At 49.8% G+C, this 26501-nt stretch overlaps 12 protein-coding genes across 12 annotated transcripts; 6 read left to right on the top strand and 6 right to left on the bottom strand.

Annotated features, from left to right (window-relative positions):
• Positions 1-649: 649 nt before the first annotated feature.
• On the top strand, positions 650-1751 carry tma22 (putative RNA binding protein Tma22). The gene is made up of 5 exons (XM_071027498.1): positions 650-803; positions 908-927; positions 1062-1149; positions 1241-1679; positions 1745-1751. Exons 1-4 carry the CDS (start codon positions 743-745, stop codon positions 1660-1662), a joined length of 591 nt encoding a protein of 196 aa, XP_070888393.1. The 5' UTR covers positions 650-742; the 3' UTR covers positions 1663-1679; positions 1745-1751.
• On the bottom strand, positions 1736-3336 carry BJX67DRAFT_330967 (uncharacterized protein). The gene is made up of 3 exons (XM_071027499.1): positions 2981-3336; positions 2573-2918; positions 1736-2511 (listed from the first exon to the last, which is right to left on the bottom strand). Exons 1-3 carry the CDS (start codon positions 3129-3131, stop codon positions 1785-1787), a joined length of 1224 nt encoding a protein of 407 aa, XP_070888392.1. The 5' UTR covers positions 3132-3336; the 3' UTR covers positions 1736-1784.
• Positions 3337-3812: 476 nt separating this feature from the next.
• Positions 3813-4590, bottom strand: BJX67DRAFT_330911 (CGR1 family protein). Its single transcript, XM_071027497.1, has 3 exons — positions 4424-4590; positions 4196-4341; positions 3813-4128 (listed from the first exon to the last, which is right to left on the bottom strand). The coding sequence occupies exons 1-3, from the start codon at positions 4479-4481 to the stop codon at positions 3988-3990; spliced, it is 345 nt and encodes a 114-aa protein (XP_070888391.1). The 5' UTR covers positions 4482-4590; the 3' UTR covers positions 3813-3987.
• A 130-nt stretch (positions 4591-4720) lies between these two features.
• amcA (putative mitochondrial ornithine carrier protein AmcA/Ort1) lies at positions 4721-6462 on the top strand. Its single transcript, XM_071028519.1, has 2 exons — positions 4721-5172; positions 5238-6462. The coding sequence occupies exons 1-2, from the start codon at positions 5062-5064 to the stop codon at positions 6108-6110; spliced, it is 984 nt and encodes a 327-aa protein (XP_070888390.1). The 5' UTR covers positions 4721-5061; the 3' UTR covers positions 6111-6462.
• BJX67DRAFT_330831 (cytidine deaminase) lies at positions 6342-7763 on the top strand. The gene is made up of 6 exons (XM_071027496.1): positions 6342-6469; positions 6543-6738; positions 6882-7015; positions 7143-7228; positions 7362-7443; positions 7531-7763. The coding sequence occupies exons 2-6, from the start codon at positions 6645-6647 to the stop codon at positions 7570-7572; spliced, it is 438 nt and encodes a 145-aa protein (XP_070888389.1). The 5' UTR covers positions 6342-6469; positions 6543-6644; the 3' UTR covers positions 7573-7763.
• Positions 7764-7954: 191 nt separating this feature from the next.
• On the bottom strand, positions 7955-12394 carry BJX67DRAFT_378966 (vacuolar protein sorting/targeting protein 10; the record flags this gene model as incomplete). The annotated part of the gene is made up of 2 exons (XM_071032453.1): positions 7955-8591; positions 8643-12394. The coding sequence occupies 2 exons, from the start codon at positions 12392-12394 to the stop codon at positions 7955-7957; spliced, it is 4389 nt and encodes a 1462-aa protein (XP_070888388.1).
• A 525-nt stretch (positions 12395-12919) lies between these two features.
• On the bottom strand, positions 12920-14504 carry BJX67DRAFT_330145 (uncharacterized protein). The gene is made up of 2 exons (XM_071027492.1): positions 14382-14504; positions 12920-14196 (listed from the first exon to the last, which is right to left on the bottom strand). Exon 2 carries the CDS (start codon positions 13892-13894, stop codon positions 12980-12982), a length of 915 nt encoding a protein of 304 aa, XP_070888387.1. The 5' UTR covers positions 13895-14196; positions 14382-14504; the 3' UTR covers positions 12920-12979.
• Positions 14505-18035, bottom strand: BJX67DRAFT_330144 (exocyst subunit SEC10). Its single transcript, XM_071027491.1, has 2 exons — positions 15482-18035; positions 14505-15427 (listed from the first exon to the last, which is right to left on the bottom strand). The coding sequence occupies exons 1-2, from the start codon at positions 17642-17644 to the stop codon at positions 14930-14932; spliced, it is 2661 nt and encodes an 886-aa protein (XP_070888386.1). The 5' UTR covers positions 17645-18035; the 3' UTR covers positions 14505-14929.
• A 475-nt stretch (positions 18036-18510) lies between these two features.
• On the top strand, positions 18511-19643 carry BJX67DRAFT_378963 (ditrans,polycis-polyprenyl diphosphate synthase; the record flags this gene model as incomplete). Its single annotated transcript, XM_071032452.1, has 2 exons — positions 18511-19000; positions 19063-19643. The coding sequence occupies 2 exons, from the start codon at positions 18511-18513 to the stop codon at positions 19641-19643; spliced, it is 1071 nt and encodes a 356-aa protein (XP_070888385.1).
• A 173-nt stretch (positions 19644-19816) lies between these two features.
• BJX67DRAFT_330691 (uncharacterized protein) lies at positions 19817-20977 on the bottom strand. Its single transcript, XM_071027495.1, has 2 exons — positions 20714-20977; positions 19817-20636 (listed from the first exon to the last, which is right to left on the bottom strand). Exons 1-2 carry the CDS (start codon positions 20818-20820, stop codon positions 19991-19993), a joined length of 753 nt encoding a protein of 250 aa, XP_070888384.1. The 5' UTR covers positions 20821-20977; the 3' UTR covers positions 19817-19990.
• Positions 20978-20985: 8 nt separating this feature from the next.
• BJX67DRAFT_330410 (ELMO/CED-12 family protein) lies at positions 20986-24056 on the top strand. Its single transcript, XM_071027493.1, has 3 exons — positions 20986-21593; positions 21671-23027; positions 23082-24056. The coding sequence occupies exons 1-3, from the start codon at positions 21330-21332 to the stop codon at positions 23546-23548; spliced, it is 2088 nt and encodes a 695-aa protein (XP_070888383.1). The 5' UTR covers positions 20986-21329; the 3' UTR covers positions 23549-24056.
• A 12-nt stretch (positions 24057-24068) lies between these two features.
• BJX67DRAFT_378961 (putative cell cycle checkpoint protein Rad17) lies at positions 24069-26478 on the top strand (the record flags this gene model as incomplete). Its single annotated transcript, XM_071032451.1, has 2 exons — positions 24069-24590; positions 24688-26478. The coding sequence occupies 2 exons, from the start codon at positions 24069-24071 to the stop codon at positions 26476-26478; spliced, it is 2313 nt and encodes a 770-aa protein (XP_070888382.1).
• Between the last annotated feature and the right edge of the window lie 23 nt (positions 26479-26501).

Below are 26501 nucleotides of genomic sequence, written 5' to 3'. Positions count from 1 at the left end.
TCGCCGTCGTCGGATCGAAAACCAGTTCGAGCCATGAAAGCGTCAGAAGGCCAAGTCCATACTGGGCCTAGCAAAGTAAGATCGTCCCCCCAGTGGAAGAACAGAGATCACTGAGATTGATAGAAAGAAAAGTTACACAAGATATGTAACGTCTTTCCCAAGCGAGTCGATCACCCAACCGAACCGATCACCTTGGTATTCCATATTAAATGGCTATTTTTCAAATTGAATATCTCAACAACCATGCTTCTAGAATATAGAAATATACAGGCTATAACTAGTCTATCCTTTTACTTTCCAGGGTATTATAAATTACACCGGTATTTTTGGTAATTTTTATTATTAGGATAAAAACCAAGGCTTGAGAGGGTATAAAATAGATATTTAATAGTTTTATATTATATATACCTAATTATATTCATTTTATTAGTCTAGATTAGGTGGTGGTTGAGATAGTCAATTTGAAAAATAGACATTTAATATGGAATACCAAGGTGATCGGTTTGGTTGGGTGATCGACTTGCTTGGGAAAGACGTTACAGAGCACAAGCAGGATGACAAATTATGATACTGAACTAAACTATATGCAGACTAGTGTAGTATGCCAAGCCTGCCCCGCGTCCCCCAGAGCTGGATTTGATGTTGAACAGACAATTTCAATCTTGGGCTCGCTATTCCTTGCGACCCATTCTCCCAGTACTCCGAAGAGAGGAACTGAATAAAGACGAACAAAACCACAAAAATGGCAGAGATTTCACAACCGCCAGCAGAACCTCAAGCTCGGCATCTCACATATTGTGGAGGTGAGTTCTAAACATCCAAGTATTACTGTGAAGTCGAAGGTTGCAAAGCTACTACCAGTATGACGTGACATAATGCGAACAAGAGATGCTAATCAGTTGAATAGTATGTACATTACCTCCAGAGGTATGAATCGAACCAGCCCACCTCCTCAATACACATCCCACGTCGTCATTTCCGTCCAGGCACTCTCCCAGACACCACATTTCCGCATATTGGGAGTGGTTATTGGTTTGTCTCTTAGCTAACGGGAAAATCAGTATTGCGAGTTCGGCGGCACAGCGAAAAAATGTCAAGATTGGTTGAAAGATAACCATCCAGATCTATATCAGCGGTTATACTCTGAAGGTATTTGCTCCATCTCATCCTGGTAGCTTGCATTTTGCTTTCCTCCGGCAGGCTCTTAAATTTGGTATTTACGGTCCATACGTGCTTCTAGATGCCATCAGCGCCAACCTCTCCACACTCTCCGTATCCGTCCAAGAGCGTGCGGCAAAAGACGCCGCAAAGAAAGAAGCGAAGGCTGCGGCGGCAGAAGCGCGAGATGCGGAGCGACGAGCGACATCGAAGGTGCAGATTAAGCGGGTTGAGCGGAACAAACGCAAGCATGTCAGTGTTGTGACAGGACTCGAAGTCTACGGGCTCGAGAATAAGAAAGTGGCGAAGGAGCTGGGGAAGAAATATGCCACGGGCTCCTCAGTCACGAAGTCTGCGGCTGGGATTGAGGAGATCACGGTGCAGGGTGATGTCTGTGAAGATATTAAGGAATGGTTGTTGGAGAACTATGGGAAAGGAATCTCGGAGTCGAATATCGAGATTATCGAGGACAAGAAGAAGAAAAAAGGAGCAGCCGAGCCGTGATTCCAGACCGCGTAAAGGTATCTAATTCTAATAATGAAACGCTCAGAGAATGTACGAAGCTTACTGGTCATAACACTTGAAGATCGGGTTCCGGAAACCACATAAACAATGCTTAGATGCGCTCAGAGATCGTCGAACATTTGTAATGGGTCACGATCAGTGGGCCTCGCAGCCTCATCAGTCGCGAACGAGGTAGGTGCGTCCTCCCGACTCGTACCTGAACTGGTATTACAAGCCAGGGCGGGCAGCTCTGAAGACCATCCATTCTCAGCATTCGGATTCCCCGTGGCGAAGGAATCGTGTTTCTCGGGTAAGGGAACACGGGAGGGTATAGTTGAAAGCTTCAAGGCCGGAGGAAGTGTCCTATAGCCCCGCGACGCTTCTTCACTTGGCGAATGTTGGATGGTGATAGCGACCAAAATTGCCAATATACCGACTGTGACAAACCCCCAGAAGATGCGCAGTCGTTGTTTCGTCCGCGTCTGCCATTCCATTTCTCGCTTATCCCACCTTTCAATCTCATTTCGCATTGCTTCCAACCTGTTTCCGAGTGCGCTAGCCCGCGCCTTACCGGTTCTCATTCGTTCCTCGAGTGCCTCGATCTTCTGCATTTGTGGCTTGAATTCATCCATATCGCCAACTTGCTTCCGGATATCTTTTTCTAAACTTGCCGTCTCCTGCTGAAAGTCGTCGAACAATTTAGATGTTGAGTCCAAGACCTCTTGGAACGAGGCCATTGTGGTGTTGAGCGCTGCAACTTTCTCCAAGAGCCCATAGTATGTGTAGTCAAGCCTGCGCGTAATATCGGTCGCCAGTGTCCCAATCACCGATAGTGCGGAACGTAGGTACCTGTTGGGGTCAGTCGGAGTGAACCAGGCCGCTCAGGAGAACCTCGCTACCATATACTTACTCTTCTCCTTTATTTCGCTGGTCCCTAACCCGCTGCAAGTCGTCCACGGAGCGTATATCATGCGGGTGTCTGATTAAACCGAGTCGCAAATCCTTATCGATGCCATCAAGGACACTGCCCTTCCTGCTCCCGCGACCTATTCCTGTGGACTCAGAACCCCAGCGCGATCGAGTGGTTTCGCGAGTGATCGGGCGAAACAATCCATCATCATCGCTGTCTTGTTCGCGGTACGCTGAGAGTGAACCCCTGCCCCCCGCTCTCGAGGAATTGTGATGCATTCTGTGTCGAAAGATGCCGTCGCGCGATCTGCCTTTGTCTTTACTCTGATACCGCCTGGCCCTCTTATCTGTTGGGTGGTGAAATGAGTAATGAGATCAATTTCAAAACTTCTGTATTCCGTTCACTCACCTTCTACATTTACTCTTGACGACTTCTCGGGTGTGGGGGACTGAGAGGGAGCTGTCTTGCCCCTAGCGACAGGCGATCCATGGTCTGACCGTGCTTTTTCGGACGACGACGGAATTGAAACAAACAATGTTGGTCGAATTGAAGGGTCCATACTAGAACCCAGCGACTCAGGAGCGGTTTGACTGGCGGTGTTTAGAAACAGAACGATGCTCAGCGCCGGTTGCCCGAGCGAACCCCGCGTGGCTTTGTCGAAGGCCAGGAGATCTCCCGACGTTGGCCTGCAGGAGCTCCTCGGATCTGCAGGCAGCCGCGGCCTCAGTCGGTCGAAGAAAACCTGCCTCACAACTCACCTCTCCCTCATCAGACCTTGCTTCAATTTCTACTCTGAAAAGATCATTTTGCCCCTCTGAAGTCACTTTCGCTAAGCTCGACCCCCTCCTCCCCCTCCGGCCGATTTGGATAGCTTCTCGTAAACCACACACAAGAAAATGAACCAAATGAACCCCAATTCTAATGTCTCCATATTGAGAGGTGGAGTTCCAGAGCAGCGGCCACCCTGAGCAGGCAGGAGGTGATACCTCAAACGCTCACGTATTTTGGCCCCCAAATGCGACACCACTTTCCTAGCAGACAACCCCTCAGCCTTCAGCTCATTCATGACAATTGTTGAAAGGCGAATAGACAAAGCTTTCCCACCTTCATATCGATGCCTTGTTATCACCTTGGCAGGCCGATCCTTTGAATGCTAGGAGTGCGTATGCCCTGTCAGGCGACAACATCTAGAGCGCTAAGGATGGTCTTGACGGGAAAAGTAAACAGGATCAGTCAGATAAAACAAGAAGAAGATTCATCCATTGAAACCATAGAGCCTAACACCAAGGACGCCGCAACTTTACACAATACCTGAGCGCAGCTTTTCATAGCGCGCAAGGACATCAGAGATGCAAGAAATCGTTGCATTTGCAAAACATTGACAGAAACCCTTGTGAACCAGAGCCAATGTTATATCATGAATTGAGCATTTTGTTACGCTTTTCCCGTCTCTTCAAACGCTCGACTCGTTTGCGGTGCATCTTTTCGGCCATCTTCTCGTAACGCTCCTTCTCTTCCTTCGCGGCCCTTCGGTCCTTGATCCTCTGGATATGTGCCTGGACATGGCCATCAGTAAGTGCGGTACGAAGGAAAGTCTAGAAAGTTCGAGCTCGAGTTTCTTACCTGTCTTTCAGCCTCCTTTTCATCCCTCAATTCTTTTTCGTGTTCCTTGACCGCTTCGTGTTGCTTCCTTGCTTCCAGTCTTTTCGCGTACGAAGTCATACCCGCATTAGGTCGAAATGGTTTCTTGTTGGTATGCCAATTCTTCCCTGTGGGTCCGAAAAGCAACGAAAGATTAGCCAGGAGAATGAGGGGGTGTTGACCAGGATAGTGGGGTTGCTAGACACGTACCATTCTTACGGATTGATTTTACCACGGTGGTGGACGATGCTGCAGTCGTGGACGACATAATTGTGACTCCCAGTGAGAGAAGGCGAGAGACGAAAGCACGCTGCGCGAAAGGAGACCCAAGGACCCAGATGAGAAGTCGGACGTTCTGCCTTGGCGACCTTTGAAATTTTGAGGAAAAAGTTATCTTAGACCGATCAGATAAGCGGATCTCGGCAGAAGTGCCAACCCGGTCCCACACACACGCCGCCGCCCAAAGGGTGACTCGTCAGCGAGGATTTTCGGTTTCAGAAGAATTGTCGCAAGTCCCGCAACAAACCACCTGCCAGACGTCCAAACCCCCCACCGTCCTCAATATCCCGCACCCCGGCCCTCTTTCTTGCAGCTTACAAGCAATGCTCCCTGATTTCTGAGTCTCTCCCCTGAGGATCACACGCGGATTGGGCAACGCCAAACCCCTCATCGGTACACCGCTCCCTCGCCTCGAGCTGCTCCTCTTTTATTCCGACTCAACCCTCCTTTCATACGATGCTATCCCGATAAAATTCACCACTCTTCCCCCCTCTCCCCCCCCTTCCTTCTTTTCGCCCTTTTCTCCAGTCGTTCGCTTGGGGTTTCTGTAGCTCATCATTCCTACCTCTATGGCGGCTACTGAAAATGCGTTAACGATCAACAATGAAATCTCAATGGAGCTACCTGCACTTCCTCCAAATCAAGGTCTTGAGGCCTTTAAAGACATCTCCTTTGGATCTGTAAGTCGTGCATCCAATATTTTCGTAGAGCCTCCGCGCCGTTGCTGATATCCCTCGCTACCCAGTTTGCCGGGATGGTAGGCAAAATCATTGAATATCCCTTTGACACGGTGAAAGTACGGCTTCAGTCACAACCGGATCACCTTCCCCTCCGTTACAATGGGCCTTTGGATTGCTTTCGCCAGTCTTTCCGGGCCGAGGGTCTTCGAGGACTCTATCGAGGCATCAGTGCACCGATGGCCGGGGCTGCCGTGGAGAACAGCTGCCTATTTTTCAGCTATCGCGTGGTCCAGGACATACTTCGGGCCACACATTATTCCTCAACAGAGCCGCTACCATTTTCAGCCTTGCTTATGAGCGGTGCTGCCTCTGGGTCAATCACTTCACTTGCCCTGACCCCAATCGAGCTCATCAAATGCAAGATGCAGGTGCCTTCAGATAGCCCGGGTGCAAGGCCACCAGGACCATTGAAGCTCATAGTGTCTGTATTCCGTCAAGACGGAATATTGGGGTTCTGGCGGGGACAGATGGGCACTCTGATCCGCGAGACGGGTGGTGGGGCAGCTTGGTTTGGGGGCTACGAGGGCGTAACTGCGCTTTTTCGGGAATACCAGCACCCGCCCTCGTCAAGTTGTTCCGCAGGGAGAGAGCCCGCGCCTCTTCCTCTCCACCAGCAGATGATTGCTGGGTCGGCGGCGGGCATCAGCTATAATTTCATCTTCTACCCAGCCGACACCATCAAGTCGCGACTTCAAACAGAAGACATCATCAATGCGTCCTTTTCCAGGCGCCAAACATTCTGGGTTGCCGGGAAGGCCCTGTGGCAGCAGCACGGCCTTAGTGGTTTGTATCGAGGCTGCGGCATTACGTGCGCACGTTCTGCACCAAGCTCGGCGTTCATTTTTACAGTTTTCGAGGGGCTGCGCAGTTACTTTTGATAGACGATTATGTTCGTACTTTGGGGGTCTTTTTATTTCTCGACGATTCCTGCCGCACTTCACACCTTTTCAAGATACCTACGGCTTGTTTAGATCTATTCTCATATTTACATTTTGCTTGTTGAACCAATCTTCAATTGGCGTCCACATACAAAAGCTTCCAGGCTGTTCAAAGTATATAGACATCAGCTAGCCCCTGTGTACTATGGCTCTTTCTTATTTCTCTTCCAGAGCCATTCTCGCCTTGGCTATCCATTCCCTATCGTCGGGTTACCTCACGGGCGGACAATGCGCGCTTTCAACTCTTTCCTCCACAACGTAGCTTCGTAGATTCCAGAGCAGCTCATCATCTATCTACGGTATGGAAAATTCAACTGGGCTCTACGGGCATCGAGACCGTCACTGATAACGAAGCTTGGTGGGGTAGGTCAGGCCGTGTGACTTTTGCCGCCGGAGTTGTTCCGTCGTGCAACCTCGCCTTGTATTTATATATCTACCTGGCACTTCGCTCACATCCTTCGATATCTACCGTGGATGAACACCATGGCTACCTCTTCGCCGATCCTCACCACTCGAGAAATCGAAACTCTTTCATCGAAGGCCCAAGCGGCCAAAGAAGTAGCATATTGTAAGCCCCAGGTCCTTGTATGAACTCACCGTCGCCGTGATGCGGGGCTTCAAATTCTAAGCCCAGCATCACACCATCAACAGGTGCAGAGGCCTAATGCTGGAAAGTCAAGCTAATATGAGTTATTATTATCACGATATTAGGCCCCTACTCGAAATTTCGCGTCGGCGCTTGCCTCCTCACCCAATCCGGCGAGTACATTACTGGAGCGAATATTGAAAATGCCTCATATCCGGTTGGCACATGTGCCGAGAGAACAGCCTTCGGGACGGCTATTGTATGTTGAATCCCTCCCCTCTCTTGTAACCTCTGCTCTCCCTTGTGCCTGAAGCAGCCTTAGTCTCCACGGAGTGCCTGCCCTGCTTACCTGGTGCGCTAGCTAATCTGCTTTGTTCAATATATAGGTAGCTGGGCAGCGAGAATTTAAGGCTATTGCAGTCGCGACTGATATCAGCCCTCCAGCATCGCCTTGTGGAATGTGTAGACAATTGTGCGTCTCCCAGTGTGTCGTGGACTCCCACCTTCTTGCTGGCTGTCCGAATCGAACATGAGATCGGCTGGTTCAATCGTACTAGAGGGACCTAAATTTCCTCTTGGCATTGCTAACACTGAAGTTCTTCCAGTATGAGCGAGTTCACGTCGCCTTCGTTTCCTGTTTACATGTATGACAAGAGTATGAAATGCACTGTTGTAACTATAGGCGAGGTATGTGTGTGGTTTAGAGCCTCCGGATGGCCTTTCTTCCGGGCTAGATTATCATGGTCTCCTTTCGAATGCTGATGCGATGTGCAGCTGCTTCCAGGCTGTTTTGGGCCGGGCGACCTTGATAAATGAGAAGTTTGTCTGTACGTTAGGTTCGGTGATGTGGAGTGCAGTGCTTTGGGACGTTGTGCTGCTCAGCAAATTCACCAGCTGCGACGGGAACACCTCCACGCTTGGGAAACAGCGCACAGCGACGACCGAAAACAGTCATACCTACTTAAATCAAAAACATACTACTTCGAAATCCAAGGCTCTGATTCGGAATCGTCTACCGTGGGATATGAACCGGACGGCATTGCTGCTGTCCTAGACAAATTAGGTCCGTTCGGATCGGCTTGCCTATCCTCAAAAGTAGAAGAGTATCCAAGCATTATGCAGCACGCTTGTAGTCTTACATAACATTCATGGCGTATAAATTCGCAAAACAGTAGGAAAAGCGCAGGCTTTCTCATTATTACTCCTCGTCTTCATCAGCATCCCCATCCTCAACACCGAGAAGTTCGTCCTCATCGTCGACGACGCTGCTGTAGTCACCTCGCCGGGCTGCGAAGGAGGCCCGAGATGCGTAAGGGCGTGGATAGCCCCTGTTCCGCCCGATTCGGGCGTAACCATTCACACTGCGCCACAGACTCGAAGCGAGCAGTGGAAGTGCCTTTGCGACGGCCACAACGCCAGCGATGAGAGTGATCGGGACCATGATCAGTATGGAGTCTCGGGACAACAAGCCTTGAGCCCTTTCAGGGGTTTCTCCAAGGCGAATTTGGCCGAATTTGCCATCCCATCGTGTATAAAGATAATAACCGATGGCACCCGCTGCCGCTATTGGTGTGACAATTGCAAAGAAAAGCCCGATGCCGCTTATGCCATGCTTTTCGTCGAAAGCTTCCTCCTTGCCGGGACAAGGTCGGGGGACGAGGTGATCTAAGTTTTTGCCGCCTTCGCACGTTGTCTGGGGAATTCGCCGATATCCAGTGTTCTCGTAATACTCAATCGCGTCGGGATTGGCTGCGCAATATGCAATCGGGTTTGCTGGTTGAAGCCCAGGAACGAGAGCACAACTACCATCGCTTTGGCGCTCGTAGTTATAGTCGCTACATGGAATTAGTTTCGTCCAAACCGAGGTTTTAAGAGTAAGGACTCACCATTCGTAATCCGCGTTCGTACAGCTGCAATTCCTTTGGATACTGTGCAAATGAGGCCCCCGCCAGTTATTCCAGCATGCAGCCGACAACTTCTTGCGGCGGTATTGTTCAACATGCCCGAATAAGCAATTATCCTCCTGGAAAGGATGCGCTGGGTTCCAAAGATAATAGTCGTCGCTTACTTCCCCGTCCTTGTCAAAGACACAGTCTCTATCATAAAGCCCACCAAAGTCAACATTGACCGAGGCAAGCTTCCCTAACCTTGTGCCCCATAGGATGAAGCTTCTCGAAGTATCAGACGGCACGGTCGATATATCAGATATCTCCATCTCCTCTTCCGAGAACGTGTAATCTTGCCAGGATTCCCCCTCGTCAGTGCTATAATGGAGGACCTTGGTTGACTTCTGTTCGGGCACAATCACAATCACTGAACCAGAGTCGCCGTACTCCCACATATATCTCCCTTTCTTCACAGGTTTCCAAGAAATTCCGCCATCTTGAGTCATGAAGGTGTCAGCCTCGTCTTTGCTAGTGAGATGGCCTCCCACGTTGCCCACGCCCAACATCAGGCCAATCGCTGAGCCCGAAGAAAAGGTATCTCGAGGATCTGCGCGTTCCGTGTATCCATGCAGGTGAAGTGCGCATTTATCGATACCCTTGCCTGCGACAACCGAACAAGAGAATTTCTCGCCATTGGCGTCTTTGTCTGGGGGTGCTAAGAGCGTCCATTCTCCGCCATCGTTATGAGTAATTACGGTCCTGAGCTTTTTGGGTGTTCCGTCTGACAGCTCGTCCACATTGCTCACAATGTTGGCTAAGATGACTCCCTCCAAGGCCTGCGTTCTCTCAAAATCAGCAAATCCTTTCGGATTCTGATTCACCGCGTCGAGGCTGAGTACGTAAGTTGTGCCGTTGCTGTTGCTTTTCACGATCGAGCCGTACTCGGCGCCTGTCACATTGTTCGTTTGAACATATAGGAATATGGCGTGCTCAGAACTGTCGAGAACGGTATAAAGATTCTGGGCTGGGGCGATGTTGGGGGGAAAATTGAGATCAGCAAATGTGAACCCATCAACACTGACACTGGCCTTTAAAGCCCCAGTTTCTGTATTTCGTGAGGCTACAATAATGTACTCCGACCTCGTAACGTAGTCCACAACATCTTCGAAAGTGGTATTCCAGTCGGAAAAACTTTCGTCAATAGTAGACCGGAGCTGCAATCGGTTCTTGTCATTCTCGCCCTCGTACTGTTCGCAGAAAATGAGACGTTCACTGCCTGGTCGAGTCTCTCTATACTCGAACTCGCAATTTTTGGCGTAGCGCAGCATGAGTTTCCAGTTGTCTCCCCGGTCATCGCTGAAATAGGCATTCGAATGACAACTGCCAGAGTCGCAATCAGCGGCACCTACCCAAATCAACCAATCCCGCTTGGATGGGTGGAATCTTAGAGTCGGAGTATTTTCCCGGGTCGGGGGAATCTTTGCCTCGAAGGATTGGAACGTTTCTCCTCGGTTAATTGTGTAGAATCCCTCGTTGCTGTTGGTTAGGATGTAGGCCGTATCGCTATTATACTGGTGACGGACTATATCTATAATGCTTTGGTCTTTAAGCTCCTGTTCCCAGTTCCTGCCGTGATCATGAGATACGAATATTTCATGCTCGGTGCTGAGCATCATAATCGTTTCGTCTCCCCCCCTATTGGAGACCTGACGCTCCAGATAATAGTAATTGTACACATCCGAGCTGAAAGATTTGAATGTCGAGGTGATATCTCCGTTCTTCGGCTTATCATCAACGTCCTTGCATGGCAGTTCAACTTCCTTGTCTAGTTCTTCTCCACCTTCGCGGATGCAAACGTCACCTGGAATCAATCGCCAGCCTGACGGGCCCTTAAATGTATCGATCGGGCTGCGGCACTCTCCTTCCGGAGGAGTAACGTACCTCGGTGGGATACAGCCTTTGTTATCCGTGGTCCGCTTATACTTGCACTCGAAATCTTCAGCAGTACATTTGCATGGTTCGAATTCGGACGTAGAGCTGTTGAATGCTTCGGCCACGAAGCAGTCCGCGTTAGCTTTCCTGCGGCGAAAAAATTGTTTCCTCCCCATCAAGCAATCGGGGTCTCCATTCTCATCCAAACGGGCAGGCCAATGTGCGTCGAAGTCATCTTCTTCACATTTCCGCTCATGTAAGTCGTTGAAATCGATTGAGAAGACGACGTATTCCCCTTTTGAGTAACCGACAAGAATGAATCTCAGACTTGTTGAATCAGGGGTTGTCGTGATTGTTGTGACCGTTTTGCCGTCTGTCTTAGTATAGATCTCATGCGGAAGGTCAACCGACTTCCATTCCTTTCCGTGATCAAGGGAGTAATCAAGCTTCTTAACTTTGCCCTCAGCGCCGATTGCCACCAAGACGGCGCCTTGGTCACCAAATTCATACTTGTGGGGGCCTTTCAGGGCGAGACGCCAGGTACGGCCTGCGTCATCCGATATATAGAGGTGGCCATTCGAATATTCGATGAGGTGGTCGCCTGTATTGCCGACTCCCATAACGAGTCCAGGTGCTGGGCTCGAGAAAACACGCCCAAGATTTGTGTCCGAGTTCACGGAATGTAGATGAAGGGTTTCGCCATCAACTTTCAGCGGCTGGAAAGTCTGGCCGTCATCAAAAGTTATCCTGCTAACAATCTCTTTTCCGGACGCCAATTCGACCCCCTTGGGGTTGCTGACTGTGTTTACCAAGAATATACCTTGGATACCAGCTAGCTTTTCAAAGTCAACATAGCCACGCGGACCACGATTGGTATTTTCAATGTTGCGATCGAAATATGTGCCATCGGAGTTGGATGTGAAGAGCACGCCGATGCCATAATAAGGATCCGTCAGGACGTCAACCTGAAGACTATAGTTCGTACTCTCCAACACAGTATAAGCATCCTCTTCTATTTTATGGTCACCAAACTCCGCCCGATGCCATTCTTCGGTATCAATGGTCACGTACAAAGCACGCTCGGTCGTTCCTTGCGATTCAACGGCTGCAACAATAAATCGCTTGACTTGCGCGATGCTAGTAACACCAGATACTGGACGGCCATCCTGGAGTTTCGCCTCAATTCCCTGGCTTCTAAAGAAGTCGTCGGAAGAGACGAGTCGGAACGCAAATCTAGAGGATGTTTTCAAGCCCGGAACTACACAAAGTGTACGGTCATCCATACCCTTCGAAACATCTGAGCCAGTTGCAAACTGGGGATCCCCTACCGCCCAATAACATCCCACAGCGCTTTCAGTCAGCACATTTATCGTCTCGAAATCATCTGTCGTATAGTACGCCCTCAGCGCGCACGATGGGCACGGCCGTGTCTCGAAAATGACTTTGCTAGAATCCCATCCGTGAAACGCGAAAGGGCCCGCCTGTGGGTTCTTCTCATATGGCATGTCCGGAACCTTGAACGGTCTCCATGTGCTAGCCTGATCCACGGTAATCCAGTGCTTCCCGTCCTCACCCAGTGCATAGGCTTTGTTCTGGTCGAAAGGATGCTGATGGATGGAAATGACTCCGTTTTTCATGCCATCACCTTCAATTGCTTCCCAATTTTCGCCCGCATCGAACGAGCGTAGTAGCGCCTTATTCTCCAAGCTCATCAAGACGGTATCGGATTTCTCGAAATAGAACATGTAATCTGGCTTTCCAGAGAGCTTGTATGAACTGATGTTCGGTTTCGCCTTCTTCGCAGCGCTCGGCGGTAGCATGAGCGCCAATAGTAGGCAGCCCAGAAGCTGGAGCCATCGGGATATCATGACCGGCGATCTTCAGTCATTGAGGTGTAGGGTGACTGCAAGCCTACAGCCCAGCAAAATGCTGCGCAATGGACCGTTCGAAGGTGCTTGAGGAACCGAGGATAACAATGTGGTGGTGAAGTGCAAATATCTGGTCTAAAAAATGGTACCTAGCTTGTGTTTGGAGAAATGGGAGAAGCTCGTGAAATTGTGAGGCAGAGCATTGATGGCTGTTCGCCCTCAGGTGGCCTCCAGAAGCTTCGCGATCACGTGTTTCTGCCTAGTTCATGTCGACTCGGGACGGTTGAGGGAGACCTTCTCCCGAAGCGATGGGCCACCAGCTGAATTGGGTTCCAAGGCTGGACCACCCTTAATCTTGGTTGCAAGTCCTTACCAAGTTCATAACATTCATCTTACACAAGAAACGGCTCAATCATGAAATGCGTTATTTTCCTCTCATTTGTAAATCTACTCAAGAACCCCAGGTTATGAGAATCAGCCTCCTCTCACAACCCTTATAGTTGGGCTAATTACGAAAGGGAAAGGCCTGAATTCAAGTCAATACCTTCGTCTGCGGAACTTGCGCCACATTTTCTTCATCAGGCTTTGGTCATCCGCATCTTGTTCCTGGAATTCAGAACCCCAATCAGACGAGGAGAGATGTGGTTCATTCGCGGGATCGGTCATTGACGCTGGTTTAATGCAAGAGGCAGCTCGAAGATCCGGTCTTGTCAGGGTCATTCTCAACGTCATTTCGCGGGTGTTCGGGTTTCGTGGTGGCTTCCACTTCGACCGGGTCATCGAAGATGGTTCCTTATCGTCCACCGTTGGCGAATCTTGAAAGTCGTCATGAGGGGTTTCCATTACATACGAGAGCCGGGAAATGTTTGAGTATGGCTCTTTCTCTTCGCCGCGTACTGACATATGATCATGATCATCATCATCCAGGAATGTACCCGTAAACTCTCGTATCTGGGGAATTGATTCGGGGCGAAATGATTCTGGAATTATGGGTTCATCGTTCTTCAAAGCTGGAAAACCAAGCTCAATGGCTTCGTCGAATTTTTGCGGGGAAGCAAGGAAGACGCGGAGCTTGAGGCGAGCTTCAGGGTCGTGAAAATACTGTGCAGATGGATCGATACTAGAAGTCGAAGATCGAGACACATGACGAGGTTTGCTTTTACTCAAGGGTCGAGAAAGAGATGAACGTCTGCTGACGATGTTTGCGAGGGCGGATTGGGGTTCGGCGGGCAGCGGGTTGGAGGTTGAATCCTTTCTATAAGATGGCGGTGAGACTGATTTGCGAGACAAATTGACCGAGTTGGAAGAGAACGGTCTTCGAAAAGACGGTTTCTGCTTTTGTGGCAGGCGTGATGATGAATTGGCTTCCTGTTGCTGGTAGTTGTCGAGGCTGAGATCGAGGTCTGTATCCTCATCCAACCAGCGAAAACTATCATAGAGAGCGCTTTCCATGTTGAAAGCAGAATGAAAGTCCGTCGTGAAACGACAATTCAGACGTTTGTGAACGTAAATGACCGTTCCCCAAGAAGTGGAGTGCGTTACGAGGCTTCATTCGGGAAGAGTCGTCGCTGGGTGACCCGATATTGGGTGTTTCGAACCACGTTGGTTGAATTGGGGTTGGGTTGAATCTTGAGAATAAGTCGGAGCTGGGTGCTCTTGTTGGCACAAAAAGGGATCCTCGAGTCAACTCTCTGGGGTAGGGAGAGAAAAAAGGACGACCGAAGTGGATTGACTCTTGCAAAGAATGAAGCCATCTTCAAAGCGATTTGTCCGTGCGAACCTATTCGTCAGCCTGAGTGCTTCGAGAAAACGCGAAAAGGGGAGCGTTGGCACAAGAAGGATGGCTGTGAATGGTGCTCTGCGGAATTGCAATGGAAAGTCCAGTGGTGGTGGGGAAACCTCAAAAATCAAGTGGTCTCAAGAGACAATGCCAACTCACGCTATCCATGATAGTTGAGAGTTCGAGGCTTCGAGCGCAGACCGCCAGGAATTAGTGGAAGAAATCAGCAAATCATCCATCGACGGATCAGGGGTGCAGGTTCAAGAACTCCACCTCTTGGGAGGAACATCCTCCAGTTGCCCAGAATTGAGGGCTCACGGCCCCTCTCTGCACCTCATTTTTTGGACGCAGGGCTCTTCACTCGATCGAAAGAGGAGTCGCTGGATGTGATGGGTCGTCAGACGACATCGAATCAATCTGAGTCTATACTTCAGGGGCTTCAGGGCTCCAGGATGGTGGATTGGTGTTCGACATGGTCTCCGCAAATTGTAATGGAGAGGCAGCTTTCTTCGGATTTTCGACGCTGACAAACTGGGGGAGGAGAATGAGGATTTGAGTTACCCTTGATAAAGATCAAAACGAGGCTATCTTAGACACAACGACAAACCTCCTTGAGGTTCAGCGCAGAATAAAAGAACAAGTTGGCAGGTGTGGCCTGCGTTCGCCCTTGGGGCCCTCTCGAAGCTGTTCATAAAGGTACTAGTAACTCAAAAGACGTTAAGCATGTGCTGCATTGCAGGTGTATGAGAATCCTCTCGGCGGGAAACATATGCCCTGACCTCCTGCGCACTGAGGCTAACCTGAGAGCCAGTACCCCCTGGGCCTTGTCCGGGTGTCCCAGCGTTGGTTCCCGACCTTCCACTGGAGGCATGACCAGGCCCACAAACCCTTTCCCGCAAAGCCTCCGTTCCAATAACAAAGAGGCTGCCGACCTCAAGGAGCACGTCCAGCATGCCACCCAGGGCCTTGAGCTGGTCATCAATATCCCACGATTTGAGTAAATTTGTATACTGAGTCATGTCCTTTGTGACCATTAGGCCACCAGGGCCATTCACAACAAACCGTTTGAAGTGTTCCAGAAGCAGATTGCGAGTCCCTAGAGCAATTTCCGAAAGCAGCTGACGCAGGTTGGTGCCGCTGGCTGGGAGTGACTTCATGGCAGTATCGTGGACACGGGTCAAAAAAGAGCAGATTGATGCACATGTCTACAGCGTCATTAGTATCATTATTTTGAGGGTGCGGAATCGAGGAAGACGAACAGGCGTTTGCAGCTTCTCCAACCACGATGTCCTGTCGCCCTCCTTGGGTCGAAAATCATTCTTCTTCTGGCCCAACAGGATTTTGTTCACCCACATCAGTGTAATATCGATGACCTTCTGCTCTATAGAGTTGATTTTTTCTTCTATGCGGATGGTTGCTAGATTTGTCTTCTTCTCCAGTTCGCGACGAATGGTGACGCTGCTTGCCGCCAGAGGCACGAGGAGCGTATTGATGCACATTACCATTAAATTTGCGATGCTGATCGAATCGCGGACCGTGAAAAGATAAGAGAGATCGGGCTCCGACTTTCCTGATTCTTGAGTTGTTGCTGCTTCCAAAGCGGCGTCCAGGCACACTTCGAGGTAACTTTCGCCCATGATGGATTGAAGCAGATTCAACAAGGTAAGCATATCTTTTGGTGTTTCGTTGCTCACGCTGAGCTCCAGCCCTCTACCAACTGCTTCCGCAAGCCACTTGAGCATCCTTTTGGCATAAGGAATGCTGAGCTGGCCATCATCCTCGTTGAACTTGATGTCGCTCGGCCTTGCAAGATCGTTAGATTCTTTCAGACCAGCAACTCGAAGTAGTACCTGTTTCTGGGTGGAAGAAAGCTCGGAGGAATCTAAACGACTTATATATGCCTCTCGAGCAGATGCTAGAAGCTCGCTCCCAGATTTTGACAGGGAGGCCATGAAAGTCGTTGTAGCTTTCTTCCTCCGGCTATGAAATGTGGTAAATTTGAACAGCAGAGAGGTATAAAGCTCCTCGAGCGTCCTCTTTTCTCTCTCAATGTAGGATGACCCTACGAAGTATGGCACAAACAGATCTTCCAGCTGTTGATCAAGGATGAGCGAAGTCTGCGAGGAGATAGCCTCGGGATGTTCAGTCAACCCATGCGCCTTCAATTCGTCTACCAAAATGCTGATGGCGCTGCGAGAGCTCTGCAGAGATCGTAGAAAAGCCAGCGACGAAACGCTATTCGCTTTCTCTAAAACCATTTCAAGCCTTTGCTGAATGGATTGCTGAAACACTCGTTGTAAAAACTTCCCAAGAACTTGCTCGTAGTTGGGAAAGGCTCGCTTGATGATGGCTGACTCTTCTTGTACCACAACTCTAACCTCGTCAATCAACGACTGGAGGCTAGGTTCCACTCCTGAAGGCTCTGCGTCCGGGTCGGCGAGGTTTTCCCATGTTTCCGAATCATCCGCGACCTCTTCCGTGACAAGCTGACTCCGGTCGATGAAGAATTGATGTTGATTGACAAATAAGGCAACAACGCTCGCTCCACCATTAAAGTCTTGAAGCACAGTTGCGCAATCTTTCATGCCTTCAAAGTTCGCCTTGCGGTAAAAATCGTCAAATTGTTTTAGAAGATCCTTTTCGAGCGTTTCGGAAAATTTCTCGATAATCTCGCGCGTATTCCACCTAAACCCATTATTCCCATTAATATGGTTATCATTTGGTGTCATAGACGCGCTCTGATGCGGCTCGCCGCCTCCACGGCCTGACCCGTTCCAACTCTTGGGGTCAAGTCTCTGGCTTATCCTCAGCAATTGTTGGGCGATATGGGCAGACCGTACTTTCGCTTCCCCCGAGCCGGATCGCCTCAGGTTTTCCAGAAGTGTAATCTCGCCTCTATTACTTACCCCATCCCAGCATTCAAGTAAGAAGTGAGCATCAAGCGCCCGGCGTCTTTGTCGGTCCAGCTCTTCCAGCTTCCTTCCCGTTTCCACAGCCATGTTCCCAGTCGATCCGGCAAAGTCTCCTCCAGGGAGCTCATTATTATGAAGCGACGTATCTAACTGTTGAAACGATTCGATAGCCTGCTTCAACTTTGTACCCAGGGTGTTGAGATTTTGGGAGTGCTGTGCTTCCGCCCTGCGGACCGCCGCCGACAACTCATTTTCTTTGATCTCTAAGTCGCCAGAAAGTTCACCCAACTGCTGTTGCGCATGCTCAAAAGATCGGATGAGGGGTTTTGGGTCGAAAGGTTGGCTTCCACTAGTAAGTCCAACTGTGGATCGACGGTTCGCAGTTGCGGAATCGGAAAGAGCCTCAATAAACTCTTTAACTATGAAGTCGCGGCTTGAGAAGTCGTCCAGGGAGAAGCTCGGGCCTTTGGGAAAGATCGATCGAGAGATGGCATGCGATTGGGAAGACATCGTCACATTGACCGAGAGTCGAGTGGGGTATCTTGCGGCATCGGTGGCTTGGGACGGACGCGTTGCAAGGCAACGAACTCGATTGTTATGTCAGAGGTCTTCAGGATGGAAAAGGAAAAGAGTTTTTTAGCTGTCCGAAGCCGCTCCACATTCCTGCTTCATGCTGAAGGGATTACAAGTCTCAAGGAGCAGGCCCAACTGATTCGGGCGGGAGCACCAACAAAGGTGTCAATTCTGGATATAGCTTTCTCCGCTCCGATTCTGCCATGCTGCATCATTTTCATGCCGACAAGTCTCCTTGCACAAGGTTTGGTCACTTTGGATAGTTCCAACGACCCCCCAGCCGTCAGGGCAGCTTTGTAGTTACGTGCTTGTTTACTGCAGCTCACATTATCCCATCTGGTCTCATGTTCGTCGTCCTCGCACAGCCACCCTCGAAACTTGTAATGATGTCTGAGCAATTGCAGGAACGAATTGCAAAAGGCCAATGCCCATCCGACGGTGGCGTGCCACCTCGTTTGACACGATTGGGTTTCGTTGGAAGAAATTCGAAGAAATCATTTAAGCCTCTGAGTAATGCATATTTCCCCAGCAGCCCAACTTTCAAGAACACAATTTTCCCAGCGCGCATTTCCTGGAGCAGAGTGAGTATATTTCATGGAAAAGCGAAATGAAGCAAACTTGCTGCCTTGGTGCCGACGGTGGCCTGAGGATCGAGACAGGATGCCGCACCAAAAGGCGGGAGGAACGGCAACTGCAACTGGCTCCCGAGCAACAATTCCATGGCAGCTCTTTGTCTGCAACATTTTTTACCCACCGCGACAACCAAATGCCAGCGATCGGCTCATCAGAGTACTAATGTCAACATGGTCTCGAAGATTGACAGGGAACTGCTGAGGGATAATATCCGCTCTCGGGGTTCAAAGCTGAGCGCCACTGATCGAGAGAACATCCTGAAACCATACCTTCCAGACCCAGCTGAACTTCCACGCTGGCCACCTCAGCGACGCAAAAAGGTGCCCCGAAAAACGCCAATACGTACATTTTTAAAGTCACAAATACACCTGATAACCTATGCTTTTCTTCATATCTTCTTTGGCATTGCTGTGCGGCTCCTTCGGAGCTATCATGCAGTAATTGATCGGATCCTAGCTATTGTCTACTACCATCACCGGACGCCAGAGCTGATCCGGAAAGATGTCAAAGGCTTGGATCGCTTGCCCAATCACCTGAGTGTTATTTTGTCACTTCGCAAAGAGGACAATGCGCTACCAATTCTTATGGACGAAGTTGCAGAGCTTGTTTCTTGGACTGCTAGTGCGGGCATACCCGTCCTGAGCGTATACGAGAAGAGTGGTAAGTTCAAGCATTGTACACTGAAGGGATGGGTGAGCATTCTAAACGAGTAATTTGTTAAGGCGCTCTTAAATCCTGCATCCCTATTCTACACCAAGCCATTACCAACAAACTCTCATCGTACTTCGGCTCCGCGCAACAGCCAACGCTCCAACTGTTCGCACCACATCACCCCGTTTACGAACATCGACGGGATGAAAGTATACCTCATAAATCTCTCGTCGTACTTCTCCTGTCTGCGACGGATGGCCAGGAGACATTTGTCGACTTGACCAAAACACTTGCGGAAATGTCCCAGAACGGAAAGCTCTCACCAGAAGACATCACCACGGAGTTGGTTGATGCAGAGATTAGCGAGATCACCACTCAGCCGTCTCAAGAAGTTTCACCAGCCTTTGGGCCAAACATTGCTTACTCCTCCCAATCTTCCATCGCGGTCAATCCAGAACCAGACCTTCTTCTGGTCTTCGGGCCATCTATGAAGCTTGACGGATATCCACCCTGGCATATCCGTCTTACAGAGATTTATCACGCGGGAGTGGATAGCGATGGGGCAGCCGTTTATAGTGATATTGTAGAGTATCAGGGATTCCTCAGGGGCCTCTGGCGCTATTCCGGAGCCCAAATGAGGTTTGGGCGTTAAACACACCTTGCTGGATTGGAAGGCTACACACACACTCTCACATACACCCGCTCACCGGATACTAGCATATGCATTGTAATTGCTCTCCATATGGTTTGCTTTTCGATTAGCTCCGCCCACATACTTATGAGTGATACAGTCAAATCTAGTCCGGTACTCGCAGGGCGAGTATAATGAGCCTTTCAAGATAGGTTCACTGTCGTCAAATTGAGTGGCTTCAATTACAACCGGGGATACGTACACCGCAGGGCCTTTAGTCTTTCTGCTGCTCATCAAGGAACGGCCCGATCGCCAATCACTACGTAGGAAACATAACCTCCGAGAAGTGGTATCGGAGATAATTCGGATTATCTAACACAGGCAATACATCGTACTACCTCCAGCCCTGCCTCAGTAACTCCCTCCACTGCGCAACAAGAACATACCCTCCTGGGGTGTCCGGCCAGCAGCACGCCCCTATTTACGTCTAGTTGCGAATCGTTCGACGTGTTCCTCCACAGCTCCTGGCCGATTTGCCCACCCGAGCCACGGCAATCAATCGCATCGCATTCGCGGAGGCATATAAAGCAAGCCCGCTGGCCACATAGGTCACAGTCGGCATATGCTTCCAGGGAATCTTTCGTTATCGGCTTCCGGTGACATATGTGGCACGGGCTTAGAAGCGGCGCTGACCTGCATGGGTCCTGCTGCGGAAATTTCGGTACCAGCTGGGTTTTAGGAGACACGGGCGGCGACGAAGCATTCACGGTGGAAGAGACGCATATCGTTGGGGACAATAATAGTTTGGTTTGCGCAGAATTAGGGGAACGCTGCTGGTGGGGGGCAGACTGTGTGGCCTGTTGTGGAGAGGAGCAAAATGATTGCTGAAGAGCTCGTCGTTTTCGGGGAACACACTGTAGGAGAGAAGAGGCCGCATTACGCCTGGATGGATCCGTATAGGTCAAGGGGAACGGAGTGTTAAACGTATGAAGATGCGATGGCAGTACGACGCTACTCATGGAAAGGTCAGTCTCATGATTCTAATCCGACAGATTCACACATAAGGGTACTCATCAGGGATTTACACCTACTTGTTGAACGAACGAGAGACTGTCATCTGGGCCGGGTCCCTCTTCCTTTTCTTCAAAATTGAACCCGGAGAAAGGCTCTCGTCCTTTTCGGACAACATACCCGACATGTTGGGAGGACTCGTAGTAGTTGTTTGCTAAACAAAAACAATCACAGTCCACAAACAAAACAACAACAAACGGTGGCAGAAAAAAAGAATGTTGAAAACAGGGACACAGGAGGGAGTATGTAGTCTTAAGTAAATTCCTAGGTTATTGCATCAAGTCAATCACTGAGATGCACCAGAGAAGGATGTGAGAGAGCATTCTGGCTCAGGTTTTGTCAAAGATGGTCGCCGATTCAAACAAATGGATGAAGTGGATCCGGCCCGAGTCACTGCATGGTTCAAAAGATCAGACTCGGAGCTTGGACATTCAGTGAGTTCGGCTTTTGGTACTCTATTGGCTGGTAGATCTTCGCTCCACACTTCCCCGGCACCATTCTTCTCAGCATCTGAATCGCACCCTTCCCCTGGCGTTCCATGACGGTCCCATTGCGTGGCATGGGGCAACAATTGCACGATCGGATAATTGTAGGTATACCTTGGCTGTAACCTGCGCCGTTAGTGTACCAGCCACCATGGACAATAATGTTTCCGAGCTAGTCGAGAGACTTGGGAGTGACGAGGATGCGGTGCGCAAGATGGCCGTGTTCAAACTGCAAAGCAGCATCGGAGACCCCTCATTCGCAGATGTTTTTATTGCTGAAGATGGGTTGACCAGACTCCACTACCTCACCCTCCATGCGAATGGAAACACGCTGGCGTACAGCCTGACTAGCTTTGCGAGATTGCTGGAGGTTGACAAGGGATGGGAATGTGTGGATCAGGAGCTAGTCGAGAGAGTATGCGCCCACCCCTTGGGCTTGTCGAAGTACACAGTTTTGTACCCTGACTAACAGATGCCATTCATATGCGTTAGGTTGTTGAACTAATAGTCACACATCCCTTGGTCAATATCTTAAGGGGTGCAATGTCTATCCTAGTCTCCATCGTATCACACCCCTCCTCTGGCGGCCGTCTATCGCAGGGTGGCACGTTCGGTTTTCGCGCCTTGAAACCTGCAATCGCTATATACCCGCAGTTTTTGGAAATGCTTGTGAGCCGACTTTCTTCGGCGGACCACGCACTCTGCGCCAACGCTCTCCAGCTCATAAACTCGTTAATGCGTGATTCCATAACGAATGATTCGGAACATGAATGGCCAAAGTTCATCCAAAGGCTTCAGGATCTCGGTGTTATCAAAGCTGTCTACTCGTTGATGCAGGGCGCGGCATTGCAGGACCACGCGCATCCTCTGATTGAGTTCCAGTCTCTCACGAAAGTCCTCCTGCGCAAATGGCGAGATATCCCATTAGACTTGGAGAAGCCGGAACATAGAAGAGCTCTCAAGGGGATTCATCTCTCTAGCACCCAGGGGGAAGGTGCTGACGGAGTTAGCGACGTACACCGTTCAAAAAAGCACAGTTCAGATAAATGGCGGCGACTCGGGTTTGAAACAGAAAGCCCGGTAATCCAGTTTGAAGACATGGGGTTCTTGGGCATGATGGATTTGGCCGATTTTGTTCGCAATCACCAGGATGAGTTTCAAAAAATGCTCCTTGAACAGTCAACGAAACCAGTCCAACAACGATGTCCAATCGCTCGTGCCTCTCTATCCGTCACATCGATTCTGTACGATCATTTTGAAGTTGACAAGTCGGAGGTTGAAGACAGCAAGAGCTATTTACTTCTAGAGTCTCGCTCTAATCTAGATAAGGTATTCAAGCCCCTTCTGTTACACTGGACTCGTTTGCATGTTTCGGGATTACACGCCTTCTTCCGGCTGTGGAAGTCAACAAGTGCCGACGCCGAAGACTACGACAAGATTGTGGAATTGATTCGTATATTGATCGAGTCTGTCGTTGGAGGAGCCCCTCGAACGAGAGATGTCCAAGATGTAGAGGATGAACTAGCCGACTTCGAATATAGTCGGCTTCGCAATCTGCAGATGGAGATCCTGGAGCTTACGTATGAGGATGTCTGGGGCCACCATTTACGACAGGTGCGCGAGGAACTGCAGCACGAGGCCCTCCAATTTGTGAAGGAACAAAGGATTCGTTGCCTGCTGCAGGGTGCATGGTTTCCCAATGATAGAGCTTCAAAGGTGGAAGCAAAAGCTGGACATCTCAAGTGGAGATATGTCCAATTGTCACACAATCGAAGATTTCTTCATTTCGGGGATTTTGCCAGCATGAGTGACATGAAGCACCCAGAGCTCGACATGCTCTCTGGAAAAAGTAAGCTAGTTCCTTATACCCCAAAATTACGCAACATGGCTAATAACTTGTCAGTTGACCTGTCCACTGTATCTTCTGTCGTCTCTAATGTGTCCGCATCACCCGACAACTCATCTTCTTTAACTGTCAAAAGCGTGACTCAGCATCATGTTTCATCTACAAAAATCACTATTCATGGCTACATCCATTCAGCAACCGCACCGAGTGACAACCCGAAAACAAATGGCCACTCCCGTTCCGGCAGTAGAGCCACCCAGGGAGAAGCTACTCTCTTGACCCTCCGCCCAGAGTCCCCCAGTGCTGCGTCTGAGTGGCTCGATGGTTTGCTTATGCTTCTGAACCAACAACCCATAACATCCGAGACCAGCAAGTTGACCAAACTAATCTCTCACTACGGGCTAAAGATTCGATTGCTGAATGTCCGATTCGACGACGCAGATTTTGCAGGCGAAGTTCCTGCTGTTCCCTCAAGGGAGGGACTTAGCGACGATTATTATTACGATATCTTCGGCGGCCCCTAGGATGTCTAAGCTGACCAAAGCTATCCAATCATGTATATTTCCACAGCGCGCGCCGTAAATCTTCTAGTTTCGGACTGTCCACCGTGTCTTACATTGATTGACGCATACTGGTATCAAGCTCTATGTATGCTTCATCCGAGGTCGGGCTATCATTTAATTATCCATTCCATTCGAGACAGTGCTATCCTTTCTTGGAGAAGCGCTGCTGCCAGGCAAGCCATTTTTGGAGTGCTTGGATATGTCATCATTTAAGGTGAAAGGTGGCAAAATAGAGATACTAGCAATAAATCAACCGCGGTTCTGAATTTCCCCGTTAGGACTCTCTAGTGGCGATGAAAATCGATGTATGTATGTAGAGTTGTCGGCAATCTCAGAACGCAAAGCTGGCCCGATTGAAACCTGGCTTCAGCCAAGAAAGCTCGGCGGGCTTGAGCTTCCCAATTCCAACCTTAAGCAACATCGCGTCTCACAGCTTGTCCTCCCAACACGGCTTTCTCGGCACTCATCCTCGCGTCCGCTCATGAAATGCGGCCACCGAGTACAGCTGTCAAACGATCAAACAGTACGTGAAACGTTCCGAAGCACAGCCGACTTGGATGATTCGGAACGGCGATGGCCATCAACCAAGACGGCGGCAACAGGCAGCGCAGAACCAACAGTGGAAGATATGGACCATAGTGAAGACTTGATTGAGGATGATTATGATTCATATGACGAATTATTTACTCAGCACTTCGCGGACGAGAACATTTCCGGCGCGAAAGCACCGTATGACTCTCGAGATAGACCCCCGTTACCCAACCTAGCGGCGGTCCAGAATCAGCAACTTCAGAGATCTGCAAGCACCACAAATCGCTTTCTCTCACCATCGAAGTCACCTCCACGGACCAGATTTCCAAGCACTTCCTCGTCGGATAAAGGGAATTTACCCTGGGCACAGAGATATGCGCCCATCAACCTGGAGGAGCTGGCTGTTCACAAACGAAAAGTGCATGATGTAGAGCAATGGCTGGACGATGCGCTCGCAGGAAGGGCACAAAAGGTACATTAGCCCCTTACCCCAGCATTCCCTTGTCCGTTCATCTAAGGTAGAGCTATTGTCATTGCCATTATCGCTCTCGGTTGGCTAACTCGGATAGAGTTTACTTGTTCTCAAGGGCCCTGCAGGGAGTGGGAAAACTACTACCATCTCTTTGCTATCGAACAAGCTGAAGTTCAGCATATTGGAATGGACCCCCCCTGCGATCTCGCCATATGTGACCGGCGCTTACATCTCCCTTGGGACCCAGTTTGATGAATTCCTTAGCCGTGGTCATGATTTCAGCAGCCTCGATCTAGATGGGAATGATAATTCACGGAGTTTTGTAAAGGGCGATCCCTACGTTTCTGACCGGCGCATCATTCTCATTGAAGAATTTCCGGTGTTAGTTGGCCGAATGACTTCCATTTTGGCTGCTTTCAGGCTGTCTCTATTGCGTTATCTCTCTGCGGATAGGCCGCCCATATCGAATAGTTTTAGCCGGGAAGCCGGGGTACCGCCCATTGTCGTGATCGTGTCCGAGACATCTTCTGATTTGGAGCGCTCAATCGACCACCTCACGGTTCACCAATTACTTGGGCATGAAATCTGCAACCACCGGAGCACGACAATCATTGAATTCAATAGTATTGCGCCGACGATCATGTACAAAGCTCTGGACCTGGTCGTGAGAAAAAGCGCTAGGCACCCCCGAGTCGCGGCATCTACAATACAGGCCATCTCTAAAACGGGTGACATTCGAAATGCAATCGCCTCTTTGGAATTTGTTTGTCTCAATAACGGCAAACCAAGTGCCCAAAGCAATTGTGCCGTCAAGACCAAGCACAGAGGTCGAGCAAGCAAAAAGTGGAGCACGCCGAGTGCGGAGGTGCTGGAAGAAATCTCACATCGGAAAACCAGTCTAGGGCTGTTCCATGCGGTCGGCAAGATCGTTTACAATAAGCGAGACGATGGTCCCAAGACCAGGCACTTGCGGTTGCCATCCCCTCCAGATCATCTCCGCGACTTTGACCGGCCCGGAGTTTCTCAGGTTCATGTTAATGAATTGCCCGACGAGACGGGAACAGATATCCAGTCTTTTATTAGCGCTCTACACGAAAATTATGTCCCATCCTGCAGTGGTCCCTCCTTCACAGAATGCTTGGATAGCTGCATAGGAGCGCTATCGGCCAGCGACGTGTTGAGTGTCAATCGGAAAGGTCATGGTGGATCTCAATCTGTTTTCGGAATTGGTTTCGCTAAGCCTGGAGTTGGTGTTGACCTCATACGACAAGAAGAACTGAGTTACCAAATCGCTGCTCGCGGCTTACTCTTCTCTCTTCCCTGTCCAGTGAACCGGCAGATTTCGCATACCCAACACGCAAATGGTACGAATGTCACTCACAGACTATGCTTTGGATCCGCTATCCGACTCCATCGTCATATGGAACACATCCGAAGTTCAATCGTTATGTGGACTAACACCTTGCTTGGTTTGTCCATTCAGCCCCCTAGAATCTCGTTGGGGCGTATGGGTCAGGCGACCTTCCGCGAGACTACCCATGAAGGCAGGGACAGCATTGATTCCGGTTCCAGTGACAATGGGACGGCGATAGTGACTATGCTATCTCGCAGTGAATTATTGCTTCATCAACTCCCGTTTATGGCAAAGATTCTTCCTGATGGAGCAGAAACAAGGAGCCTAGAAAGAATCACCAATCTGTCCAGAACTTCGGTTCAGAATTTGAACTTCAACACAGAGGAGGGCGAAGAATTCACCCAGCATCCCATTTCAATGCCGAAGTACAATAGACGGGTAGGCTGCGTTGAGTATCGGACGCCGTTACTCCCCACAGAGCAAGACGGGCAGCTTATTCTCAGCGATGACGACATAATAGATGATGATCCATAATCTCAGGATAAGGTGCATTGGAT

Source organism: Aspergillus lucknowensis, assembly GCF_044049455.1.
Source record: "Aspergillus lucknowensis strain CBS 449.75 chromosome Unknown BJX67scaffold_9, whole genome shotgun sequence".
Taxonomy (NCBI): domain Eukaryota; kingdom Fungi; phylum Ascomycota; class Eurotiomycetes; order Eurotiales; family Aspergillaceae; genus Aspergillus; species Aspergillus lucknowensis.
The sequence above is the reverse complement of the archived record's forward strand: the minus strand, read 5'-3'. Positions and strand labels throughout refer to the sequence as shown.

Coding starts and splice junctions, on each gene's coding strand:
- BJX67DRAFT_330144 (XM_071027491.1), bottom strand. CDS start 17,644: ATGTCTTCCCAATCGCATGCCATCTCTCGATCGATCTTTCCCAAAGGC. Junction 15,428..15,481: donor TGGAGAAGCTGCAAACGCCT/GTTCGTCTTCCT, acceptor ATGACGCTGTAG/ACATGTGCATCAATCTGCTC.
- BJX67DRAFT_330911 (XM_071027497.1), bottom strand. CDS start 4,481: ATGTCGTCCACGACTGCAGCATCGTCCACCACCGTGGTAAAATCAATC. Junction 4,342..4,423: donor AAAATCAATCCGTAAGAATG/GTACGTGTCTAG, acceptor TCGGACCCACAG/GGAAGAATTGGCATACCAAC. Junction 4,129..4,195: donor AAAAGGAGGCTGAAAGACAG/GTAAGAAACTCG, acceptor GGCCATGTCCAG/GCACATATCCAGAGGATCAA.
- BJX67DRAFT_330967 (XM_071027499.1), bottom strand. CDS start 3,131: ATGGACCCTTCAATTCGACCAACATTGTTTGTTTCAATTCCGTCGTCG. Junction 2,919..2,980: donor GTCAAGAGTAAATGTAGAAG/GTGAGTGAACGG, acceptor ACCACCCAACAG/ATAAGAGGGCCAGGCGGTAT. Junction 2,512..2,572: donor CAGCGAAATAAAGGAGAAGA/GTAAGTATATGG, acceptor TGACCCCAACAG/GTACCTACGTTCCGCACTAT.
- BJX67DRAFT_330145 (XM_071027492.1), bottom strand. CDS start 13,894: ATGGAAAGCGCTCTCTATGATAGTTTTCGCTGGTTGGATGAGGATACA.
- tma22 (XM_071027498.1), top strand. CDS start 743: ATGGCAGAGATTTCACAACCGCCAGCAGAACCTCAAGCTCGGCATCTC. Junction 928..1,061: donor TATGTACATTACCTCCAGAG/GTATGAATCGAA, acceptor CGGGAAAATCAG/TATTGCGAGTTCGGCGGCAC. Junction 1,150..1,240: donor TCAGCGGTTATACTCTGAAG/GTATTTGCTCCA, acceptor ACGTGCTTCTAG/ATGCCATCAGCGCCAACCTC.
- BJX67DRAFT_330691 (XM_071027495.1), bottom strand. CDS start 20,820: ATGTCGGGTATGTTGTCCGAAAAGGACGAGAGCCTTTCTCCGGGTTCA. Junction 20,637..20,713: donor GTCTCTCGTTCGTTCAACAA/GTAGGTGTAAAT, acceptor CCTTTCCATGAG/TAGCGTCGTACTGCCATCGC.
- amcA (XM_071028519.1), top strand. CDS start 5,062: ATGGCGGCTACTGAAAATGCGTTAACGATCAACAATGAAATCTCAATG. Junction 5,173..5,237: donor AAGACATCTCCTTTGGATCT/GTAAGTCGTGCA, acceptor CTCGCTACCCAG/TTTGCCGGGATGGTAGGCAA.
- BJX67DRAFT_330410 (XM_071027493.1), top strand. CDS start 21,330: ATGGACAATAATGTTTCCGAGCTAGTCGAGAGACTTGGGAGTGACGAG. Junction 21,594..21,670: donor ATCAGGAGCTAGTCGAGAGA/GTATGCGCCCAC, acceptor CATATGCGTTAG/GTTGTTGAACTAATAGTCAC. Junction 23,028..23,081: donor CGACATGCTCTCTGGAAAAA/GTAAGCTAGTTC, acceptor ATAACTTGTCAG/TTGACCTGTCCACTGTATCT.
- BJX67DRAFT_330831 (XM_071027496.1), top strand. CDS start 6,645: ATGAACACCATGGCTACCTCTTCGCCGATCCTCACCACTCGAGAAATC. Junction 6,739..6,881: donor GGCCAAAGAAGTAGCATATT/GTAAGCCCCAGG, acceptor TCACGATATTAG/GCCCCTACTCGAAATTTCGC. Junction 7,016..7,142: donor CAGCCTTCGGGACGGCTATT/GTATGTTGAATC, acceptor TTCAATATATAG/GTAGCTGGGCAGCGAGAATT.